The sequence below is a fragment of the Chelonia mydas genome, chromosome 3 (assembly GCF_015237465.2).
Source record: "Chelonia mydas isolate rCheMyd1 chromosome 3, rCheMyd1.pri.v2, whole genome shotgun sequence".
Taxonomy (NCBI): domain Eukaryota; kingdom Metazoa; phylum Chordata; order Testudines; family Cheloniidae; genus Chelonia; species Chelonia mydas.
The window spans coordinates 29,472,328-29,483,687 of record NC_057851.1 but is presented as its reverse complement, the minus strand read 5'-3'; the positions used below and the strand labels follow the sequence as shown (position 1 = coordinate 29,483,687).

At 41.9% G+C, this 11,360-nt stretch overlaps 1 protein-coding gene across 3 annotated transcripts in view; it reads left to right on the top strand.

The window, feature by feature from the left end:
- The window catches only part of GRHL1 (grainyhead like transcription factor 1), a gene marked incomplete in the record, with an annotated part of 68,737 nt that extends 60,945 nt beyond the window's left edge, over positions 1-7,792 (top strand). For all 3 annotated transcript variants that reach the window (XM_037894082.2, XM_037894083.2, XM_037894081.2), the window contains 2 exon segments: positions 2,580-2,644; positions 5,477-7,792. In XM_037894082.2, the coding sequence (XP_037750010.1) occupies positions 2,580-2,644; positions 5,477-5,591 (180 nt within the window).
- Between the last annotated feature and the right edge of the window lie 3,568 nt (positions 7,793-11,360).

Genomic DNA, 11,360 nt, shown 5'->3' with positions numbered 1-11,360 from the left:
TGGTGGGCTTAGCTCATCAGGGGAGCAGCTAAGTCTGCAGTGGGCTCTAGCAAGTTTAGTGGTAGTTCCAGATACAGTCGAAGTAGTGATCTCTCAGTCAAGAATAGCTGGATTCTAGAAATATTAAACATGTTTGCCTGGGATCTATTTTTCTATACTTAAGAATTCAGAATTTGAATAATCTGCGCATAAGAGAGCAGATGAAGCTCATGGCTTAAATTTTCAAGTAACTGGTGATTTTAGGAGCCTCCATTTTTGTGTGTCCAACTTTGAGACATCTTAAAGGGGCTTGATTTTTGAAGAATGGGTGCTGCTCAGCACTCTTTGAACATCAGGTACCTTTTAGGTGTCTCAGACTGGATGTCCAAAACCTTGAGGCACCCAAAATCACTAGTCACATTGGAAAATATACACTCCTAGGTTCATTTTTCATCCAGGTTCTGTCCACCGAGCTGCAGAAGAAGCTTTTTCAGATTTTTCCATTGGTATCAAAACTAATCTGCAGGGTCCTACTTTGTGACTGTTTTTCATAGTTTGGGGGTAACATTTTAATTAGTTGCTGGAACAGTTTCTGGAGCATGTCCAAATGGCTTATATTTTTATCAGTCTCTCATTACTTTTTGTTTTCCCTCCAAGCCTAGCGAATTGTATCCTCATTCCAAGGGACTATGTTAATGCCAAATTTCAAGGTGTTTTTGAACAAGGGTTACAGCAAAATATCTATTTTTGCAATGGGAAAACTGGTTGTTGTTTTTTTATTATCCATAATAAAAAATGGCTGAAGGGATTTTGCTTTAACTTTATACAGACATGCCCACATGCACTCACAAATAAAATGCTTCTTTAGTCTGAGACCAAGCCTGGAAAATGTAAATTAAAAAAGTGAATATTTCAGGAAGTTGTGAGCATGTGAAAACAGAGAGGTTGGAATGGAAACTGCTGTGCACCCTTAACTGTAGCTCTTGCTACTGGCTACAATAGTGTGATTTTTAAGCTACGTCTATGCTGCGCCACAATGTGGATTACAAGGGCGTGAGTTGCAGAGCACACCAAAATGTGCTCCAGCTGCTCTGTGTGGAGGCTGCTGGTACAAACTAAAAAGGTCTGTGGTTTCAAACAGGACTATGTTCACACGAGCTAGGTACCTTCTTTGCACCAGCAGCATCCATGCAGGGCAGTTAGTGCATGAAATTTTGGTGCGCTCTGCAATTCACACCCCCATAGTCTGCGCTGTTGACAAGCCCTTAAATTGCAAAATATCACCCACTCCTCCAATTGCCTGCTGGGGTACAGGGAAAGTGTAGAGGTTACTTTGGGGAGTACCTGTTGAATTTGCAACAAACATTGAAACTCTTGGTCATTTGATTTTGCTTGCTTGTCTTTGTCCAACCAGTGCCTTGTTAAGGTTTGACGGTTGAAGGGTTTAAGGTGGTATAAGTGAAAGCACTAGCCTTAGTCCTGGGATCCAAAATCCATTCCCTAATCTGAGATTCCATCATGGCTTTTGTGACTTGCACTTACGATGTGTTACAAAGCACTTGCACCTAATCTTTGGGGGTACAGGGGGAAGAAGAGTTTATTGACCCAATTGTAGCATGTTCTGCTCAGACCCTGATGTAGGAGTAAGCAGAATGTATGTACTAGAACAGATCTAAATCAGGGAATCCCCACCTGTTACTACGTAATGCAAGATGGGTATTTGCTATCAGTGTGAGATTAGAACAAAAACAAAACTGTAGATAAAGCAGCTTGCCAAAGAAAATTGGTTGTAGAACAATAACAACCACTTTGTTGTGGGTTTTATGGGTTTATGTGGTTTATGTAATAAAATACTTAATGAGGTGACTGCTGTTTTTTTATACTGACCTCATTTTGCCAATTATTGTAGGATATTTGCAGCTGTCTTCTTTCCTTAGCAGAGCATGCACATTCCTCACCTCATTGCTTCTGGGATGTGGGGGCAGCATATCCTTCCCTCTCCCCAGTGGCTAGGGAAACTAAAGTTTAGCATTTCGTTTTAATTGCAGAAAAATGAGGGTTTTTATCAGAGAATTTTATTTATTTTATTTTTTATCATGGAAAACTAAGATCCCTGGTGACCAGTGCCAGTTTTCTTCAAGGCCTGTTCTGCCATACATAAAGCCACCATGGTGTGGAACCCAGTTACCACCTGATAGAGGCAGTTGTGGTTAAAACATGATTCAGTAGTTTGTTGAAATCGGAGGGTTCGCTCCGGGCTCAGTCATGAGAGCACTTTTATTTAGTTGTTTAAATATGGATGTTTGAAAAATTTGACCAGAAACTTCAAAGTGAAAATAAGAAAATTTAAGCATTGAAACTGATTGATTGCATTCCTGTCCTAGTAATTAATCCACTGGTAAACTGGAAATCATAATGATTAAAAATTGGCATGTCCTGTTGATTGATTGGGCTACTTTTTAGGAATGTCAGTGTCAATCTTGCAAGGCAGGGTTTTTGTATTTCACTTTTACTCAGGTGCACGATACAATGATGTAAATCAAACAAAGTGGCCTACAGTCTCTCTCATTTAGGGACTCTGTTTTCTTTTTATGTTCTAGATATCTGACAAGTATGATGTTCCTTTTGATAAAATTGGAAAAATCTTCAAGAAATGTAAAAAAGGGTGAGTATGTCTCAAGTAACATCTACCACAGCTTTCCAAAGAAAGGGTGATATCTTGTGGTGTTGTCCGGCTGTTTTAAAAAAAAAAAAAAAAAAAAAAAAAAATACACATTATAAACCCCCTGCATGCACACGTGCTCCCTTCATACACAACACAGATGCTAAATCTGTTCCAAAATGCATAGATTGATTACAAGGCCAGTAGGGACCATTTTGATCATCTAGTCCGACCTCATGCATAACACAGACCCCAGACTTCCCTGAATTAATTCCTGTTTGAACTAGAGCATACCTTCTTTTTTTTTTCTTTTTTTTTTTTTTAAGGAAAACACCAGTCTTGATTTAACATTGTTGTTGATGGAGAATCCACCACAGTCTTTAATTCCCTCACTGTTTAAAACAAAACAAAAAAACCCTGCACTTTATTTCTAGTCTGAATTTGTATAGTTTCAGCTTCCAGCCATTGGATCTTGTTTATACCTCTGTCAGCTAGATTGAAGAGCCCTCTATTATCAAATTTCTGTTCCCCATGTAGGTATTTACAGACTGTAATCAACTCACTCCTTATCTTTCTCTTTGTTAGGTAAATATATTGAGCTCCTTGAGTCTTTCACTGTAAGGTTAAGGCATGTTTTCCAACCCTTTAATCGTTCACATGGCTCTTCTCTGAACCATCTCCAATTATTTATCATCTATTTTGAATTGTGGACACCAGAACTAAACACAGTATTCAATCCTTTAATTTTGCATACCTTTGGAATGTGCTGTAAAGAGCTGTCCTCGTATGAGTCAAAATACTAAAGCAGGACTGCCTGGGAAAGGTGTGAATTGAAAGTGTGCTAACCAAAGGCAATTCAATTTAGGTAGGCATCTGTATCCATAAAGACCATTTCAGGAGAAGAGGAAGTGGTGTGATGTATCCAGATTGCAGTAATTGAATTGCCATCCCCATTGTGTTTTGTTGTCACATCCGTAATTGTTAGGTTGTGTGCAGTGTTGTAGCTGTGTTAAATGGCCACTTCACCTTGAATGGTCCCTTGAAATGTGTGTTCACTACTTATGCTAAACAGCCTGTTCCTCCTTGTATTTAGCTGTGAAACTCTGGGTATGTCTACACAGCAAAGAAAAACCCATGGCTGGCTTGTGTCAGCTGACGTGAGCTCGTGGGCTTAGGCTTGTAGGGCTGTTTTACTGCTGTCTAGACTTTTGGGCTCGGGCAGGAGCCTGAGCTCTGGGACGCTCCCACCCCACAGGGTCCTAGAGTCTGTGCTCCAGCCCAAGCCCAGATGTCTACTAGCAGTGAAACAGCCCCATAAGCCTGAGTTGGCTGGCATGGGCCAGCTGTGGGTGTCTAGTTGCTGTGTACCCTCTGAGTACCTTTCCCAGACATGAGGAGGATCTCAGTGAGGCAGACAAGCTTTTGAGCCACACACACAGAAGTTGATCCAATAAAAGATACTGCCTCACCCACCTTGTTTCTATATTTGTTAGGTGTCCAGCTGAACCAGTTCAGAGCTTTGTGAACTGTCCATGTGTCTTGAAACTGAGTTAGCATCATAAAGATTGTGGGTCAGGAGTGCTGTGTTGGAAAAGGTTTTCCCATCCAATGAAAACCTTCAAGATCTCAAAAAATTTCCTGTTCTGCTGTGGGACAAACCTGAGACCTTTTGGTATTTTCTGCAAAAATATAGAGGCCGCACCCGAGAATAACCAAAGCCCAGTGGTTTTGGCACTTGCCTGGGATGCCTCCAGCATCCTGATTCAGAGCAGAGACTTGTACCTGCGTCTACTGCATCCCAGGTGAGTGCCTTATCCCCCAGGCTATTCTGGGATGGAGTCTGTCTCCGTCTCTCCTGTTGGAGGAGTTCTACTTTTTGCATAAATAAATAAATATTCATTGGGACAGAAAGCGAGAGACTGACTCTCTAGCCCAGTGCTTAGGGCATTCACCTGGAATGTGAGGCCCCTGTCCAAGTCCCTGCACCAGTGAATATTTAATTATTTATACAAAGTGGAATCAGACAGAGTATGGTCTTGGACCTGGTTCTCCCATGTGTTTTGCATTCAGGTGAGTGTCACAACCAGGCGATTTTGTGTGTGTGACTCTCTCCCAGCTCTATTTATCATTTTTGAGATCATTCTCCCTCTCTTTCCCACACGCTGGTCTTGCAGCTCTTTCAAATTGTGGACAGTGGTTTGTAAGCATGGCTTCAAGCCACAACAGTAACTTTTGAAGCAGATTAGATCAGTTAAACCAGTGGTTCACAACCTTTCCAGACTACTGTATCCCTTCCAGGAGTCTGGTTTGACTTGCATACCCCCAAGTTACAACTCACTTAAAAACTACTTGCTTACAAAATCAGACATAAAAATACAAAAGTGTCACAGCACACTATTACTGAAAAATTGCTCACATTCTCATTTTTTACCATATAATTATAAAATAAATCAATAAGAATATAAATATTGTACTTGCATTTCAGTGTAATATGTCGAGCAGTATAAATATTTCATTGTCTGTATGAAATTTTAGTTTGTACTGACTTCGCTAGTGCTTTTTCTGTAGCCTGTTGTAAAACTAGGCAAATACCTAGATGAGTTGATGTACCCCTTGGAAGACCTCTGCATACGCCCAGGGGTACACGTACTTCTGGTTGAGAACCACTGAGTTAAACCATGATAGGAGATGAAGGGTCAAAGAGCGGTAGCAGAAATCCCGAGTTATTTCTGGGCAGTCCAGAAGTGTTCTCTTAGCTTTAAATCAGAAACACTTAATGCATTTCTGGTAACTTCTTCACTTTAAACTATAATACTTACCAGCCTTACTTTCTAGAATCCTGATCAACATGGACGACAATATTGTGAAGCACTATTCGAATGAAGACACCTTCCAGCTACAGATTGAAGAGGCTGGAGGATCTTACAAGCTCACTCTCACTGAGATCTAAGACCAAAGCCATCGAACCTCTGTGGATTTTAAATGAAGGTCTCAGATGAACATTTTTCTGTAATTTAGTCTGCCGGGTAACACACTAATCGCTTTCTCTAGAAGAAACCCAATGAGTTCAGTTCTTCCAGGGATCGGAGCACTGTGTGTTTAGCAAAGTTGATACAGTCATGTTTCTGTCCTTCCCAAAGGACAAAACAATGCTCATAACTCAGTGCACTTGAAATGAGTGAACAAAGATATCAGGAATTAAATAATATTTATGTACAAAACATTAGCAAATGGGGATGGGAAGAGAAGCCTTGAAATAGTGGTGATATTCTAACTTCTATTTATCTATTAAATATTCATGTGAGCCTATCAGCTGATAGTGTCTTATTGGACTGCTCTCTTGTAGATGCAGCTGCACAACTCTCATTGATGCTTATGGGAGACTAGACTCAATAATGTTTACTGCTGAACAGGGCATGTTGCTGAAATCACTTGTTTAATTTTTGGGGGAATGTAAAACTGCCTTGCTCATGAAGAACTTACCTAAGTTACTGTGTGAACTCATTTGACATGAAGCTGTATTGTATATAGGTGCAATATATTTTTGAAGGTTTGTAAATGTGTACATAGGAGTCATATATAATATATATAAAAAATATGGTGTTCATGTATATACAGTGAATATATGCAATGAACCCTCCCTAAAGGGATACTATATACAGGCAACCAGCTATTTAAAAGCCTAGTTTGCGCCAAACCTGAGCACACATTCTATATTTATAGAACGCACAGAGATGACTTGTTTAAAGAGGATTTTCCCAAGCAGAAGGAATGATGCTTACCGTACAGCAGACCACTCTACACCGTGAGGTGTGGTGGGTTAGGCTTGTGTTGTACACTACCAAATAAAGTTCTACAATGGCTGTGTTACTCATATTCTGTACCTGTAGTGAGATTGTGTATTCTCAGTCTTGAACCTGAGAGGAGCTGTGTGCTTGTGCTTCCAGGGGATAAGCCAACCTCTTGGGTTTATGAAGAAGTTTTCCCTACGGCCAGCTATTCCGTAACTGCCTGCTCCAGGATTTCTCACACCATCTTCTGAATCCAGTGCTGGCTACTGTCAGAGACAAGATATTGGACTAGATGAGCCAGTACGCTGATCCAGTCTGGCAGACCCTGTGATCCCGAGAACTTGATCCTGCAGGTGAATAGATAAGGATTGAGAGATTAAGGCCCAAGCCACCAGAAGGGCCATGTAGCACAATGCTCACAATCCAAGTAGCTGTCCGGGGAGTGGGCCCTGCAGGCTGGCAAGCACACCATGCTCCGTGTTCATTGTGAAGCATCAAGCCTGCAGCTGTGGGAAGAGAAACTGAGCAGTGGCTGCCTGTGACCAAAACACTGTTAAATATTAAAATATTTAATATTAAAAATATTTAAAATTGCTGCTATGCATTGTATCATAGCCTTTACTCTGACTATTCCCCCGTCTTCCAGCACCAGGCCTGCTACCCCTCCATTATTCCTCAGTGATCAATTTGGTGCAGGGACAGAGATTTGCTGACCTACTGAGCGCTCCATATTCTCCATGCTGTGTGAAAATCTCTCTGTACAGGTTTTCAGCAAACGTTGAGTGCTCAGTGCTTTTGCAGACTGCAGACAGTTTGTAGGACTCAAACCTAAAAAAGAAACATGTCTGTAATGCCATGGGCATATTGATGAGACTGCACCAGCATGTAATCTCTCCTAAGCACGTCCTGGTTTTAAGAAAAAAACAGAACTCTGTTGTACTCAAGTTTCTCTGAACTTACTGCAATTTGGGCTTCCATTTATAAATTCGGGGGGAAATGTTACTGTGGCGAGGGAATTCTTATACGCTCATGTAGAAATACAAATTCATTTTTATTGGAAGTGGAAGTTTTATTACAGAATCAGTCTAGGGCTAGGGAAGTAGACTTAGATCATTTGTAGAGGTAGACTTGATATGATTATTTCTTGTACTGTTATCTTAACGAAGTATGTGACTTAAATTAGGGGTTGTTTTCCACTATAAAATACTCTGGGAAACGGGTCTTATTATAATAGCAATGTTGTATGTTTGATCAAACTGGAGTTTTTGGTCTTGCCTACTGTTTTGTTTTTTTTTTTTAATTGTATAATTGAAGATGTATTTTAAAGCAAAGCTATTAAATTTTATATGTCCATTTCTAATTATGAGACTCTCATGTAATTAACAAATTTTAGCCTCCCTTCTGCTGTGACTAACATTCAATTTTAAAACAAAACAAAAAAAACCAACCTTGCCTCCTAATTTCTCTTACAGATATCAGCCAACAGAGGCGCCCCTTGCTTTGTTTTTATCTCCTCATAGCGAACACCAAAACTGTGTTTAATATTTATTGGTTTCAAGCCAAATAGATCACTTGAGAGAGAGTGTGTACGTGTGCGTATGCATGCATATTTTGACGATTATTAAGGTAAAGGATTATTGGGCGGCTCCATTGAAATGAATGACAAAATTCCCATTGGTTTCAGTAGAGTCAGGATTTCACCCATTGTTGTTCTAATGACTGTGGAGTTCTGCTGTCACTAATATAGTTCTTTAATTGAACTGAGAGGTTTTTAAAAAAAAAAGTTCAGAAGATGTTTCTTTCCATATAGCCTCTTGTCATATAGGAAGCATTTTCTAAACTCTCAGCCTGTCCTCGAAGGCAAAAAAAAGAAGAAAAAGTGGAGAGCTGCTGCATCATAAGCACCAATTTGCAGCGCCTGATTGCACTTTGGTAAACGCAGTTGGCCCATTGTTTACAGTTTGGTACCTCTGCAAACGTAATTCTGTCTGGCTGGAGACTTTACAGCACAGTAGCCCTGAATGGAACACTGGACATTACCTGTCATTTCTCAAGGGATCAGCCTCTCCCTGCTTTTAGCTGCAACTGGGTACCATTGGCTTTCCTAGGGGAGCTGACAGAAGCCTGTGTAGAGCTACAGTTAAGTAGCTGAATGAATGGATCCTTCCTTATCTTGTCCGGGGTGAGAAGTGCCAGACTGTGGGCTGGAGCGTGAAGATCTCTGTTTAGCCACAGAATAGGTACAGTAGAGGGGATGGCAGCACAAGCTCCCGCACCTTGACCTGCTGCACGTCTCAGCCTATAGCAGTGGTTCTCAAACGGGGTTCGTGAGATGTTACAGGGGGTTCTCGGGGGGGGGGGGGATTTCCTAATGGTGGACAGAGCTGTCTCTAGGGACCCCAGGCAACATGGGGCCAGCAGCCCGGAGCCCCTGGACTTCCAAGAGCTATGCAGATCAAAGCAAGCATATCTATCACACTGAGGAGATTGAAACTTCAAGACTCCTTATAAGAAATGGAAAGGGAGGTGGATATTTTTTGCTGTTTTAAAAATTAAATAGGCAGCTAGTGTTTTTAAAATTATGAACAAGTTTAAGCTTTGTTGTGACATGCGTTGTTTGCCTGGACTGCTCCAGACCTGAATGCTATGTAGGAGGAACTCTGAGTTGGCTTCTTGAATACCTTCATGCTGTTTCACATTTGATACTCCTTGATGAAATATAGGAGCCTTGTCTTATAACAGGCTTATTCAAAGTGATACAAGCTACAAAAGTGAGATCTGGGAAGAGTGTTCGTTTTCGTAATGTAATAAAAATACTATAATAAATAATGTATAATAATGTCGTAAAAACAAATTTAATATTTCCAAGATCACTGCTTTTATAGTTTATACTCAGGTAAAGGAGAAAATCCCTGGAAATACTCATTTTTAGGAGGGGGTTCGTGAGACTTGACATTTTAGTGAAAGGGGTTCACAGGTGGTTAAAGTTTGGGAACCACTGGCCGATAGTGACTGCTGATTCTACTCATGAGGGTGCCGGTAGGTGGGGGGATTTGGTTTTTGTGACAGGAGCACCTGACCTGTCCCTGGTGAGCACCAAGTTCCTATCACAAGCTGCTGGGGTCAATACAAACCTGCTCAGTGCTTGTTTCAGACAAGGTGAGCGTACAGGCAAAAGGCTCTATAACCCACTGCCACTCCCCCAGTCTCTCCTATTAGACTCTTGCAGTGTCTCCGGCTCTTGTCTGCAACTGTGGACTCAGAATTACCTTGCTGTGTGTTTCCGCCCCGGGCTGCTGCAGTGAAGGCTATTTGTGAAGAACACTCCTGTTTCTCTGTGTAGCATTGGGTGGGCCTTGTGAAATTACTAATTTTTAAAAGAAACAAACAGCAGCTTTGAGAGAAGCCGGAATGCTGCTGGTGCTTCTGTAGCTCTTGGGGAGGCCGCTGACTTTTCTCTGGTACCCGGTTTGTTTGGAAGACATTTTACTTTTTTACAGCCAGGGCCCCTCTTCCCCATGGCTACTAGGTTAAGTACAGCCTTAGCAGAACTGGAGCTCGGCATTTTCTCCTAGTGGAAAGGAGGCTTCTGGGCACACAAGGCTCCCCTTGGGGAGGAGCAGCATAGCTGGCAGAATGGCTCAGCTACAGCGGTGTCTGTAGCACTTGTATCCCTGTCCCCTCAAGGGCCAGTGGATCAGCATCCCTGGCCCTGACCCTACTGCATTCTGGGGCATAGTAAGACCCTAATGCGTGTGTACAAGCATGTTGGGGGATGCAGACTCATGAAGCCCTGCACGCACCTTTGAGCCGACTTGCACTGGTTCCATTGCAAGCCAGCCCTCAGTGGCAGAAGGACAGGCTTGCCGGCTGTGATTTGCCCGGTTGCAAAGACTGAAACGACAACTGCTATGGGTGGGGGAACTGAGCAGTTCAGTGGATTGCTAATGGATGCAGAGCCTTTCATCTAAGGTGGCTAGATCAAATTCAGCCTGTGGTGGTGGTGTCCAAAACTTACAACCTAATGGCTTTTTGGCCTTCATGAAATTGGTTTGATCTCAAGGCCCAAAGCACAGTTGGAGCTGTTAACAAGCCAGTTCTTGTGAGATTGTTATGGAAAAGCTGGCACTGCTCTTGCCTGTGCTCTTTGTGTGTCATTGCGTTCTCCAGAGTTGTAAGTCTGGCAGTTTACACTCTCTCTCTCTCTCTCTCTCTCTCTCTCGGGGGGGTGGGGGGGAGTTTGGTTGTGGGGGTAATCCTCTTATCTGCAAAGGAGAGGCATGATGGAGCTGAAGGTAAATCAACTCCCAGAGTTTCAGAACGTGTACTTTTAAACCAGCCACCCTACAGCAGGATCCAAGTTACCTCTCAGAGAGGTGAGCTTGAGCTTTATAACAGAGGGTTGGCTGCTGCTTTGACTTCAATCTTTTTTTTTTTAATGTGAAATCTGAATTCTAAATCTGCCCCAGAGGCTGTCAGCCTCTTTGCAGAAAGGTCGCAGTGACAGCTCTTTCCCTGGCCTTGTCATTAGATGCATCACTTATGGTGCAGTGAAAGGTATTTCAGGTCTTTTAAAATTTATTTTGGGTAATTTAAATATTTGTCAGTGTTTTTTGTGGTTTCTTATTTGTACAAAGCTATATTTCCATTGTCCGATTGCCTGTGCACACAGTTTGGGAATTGATGGCACGCTCAGTAGATTAAGCTTGATTTATTTTGCAATATGTAAAACATGCCCATCACACAGTCTCTGGGTGCATGTACAAATATACCAAAGAAAACAATCCAGTGCCCAATGTCAACTGTACTGAACTCCAATACACCACCTCTATCAGTCTTTTCGGGCAATAGCCTGAATCAACAGATGAACTGTGCTCTGCCATGTAGGTCAATGAACTTAGCCTTTTGTTTGACCAACGTGGAGGAAA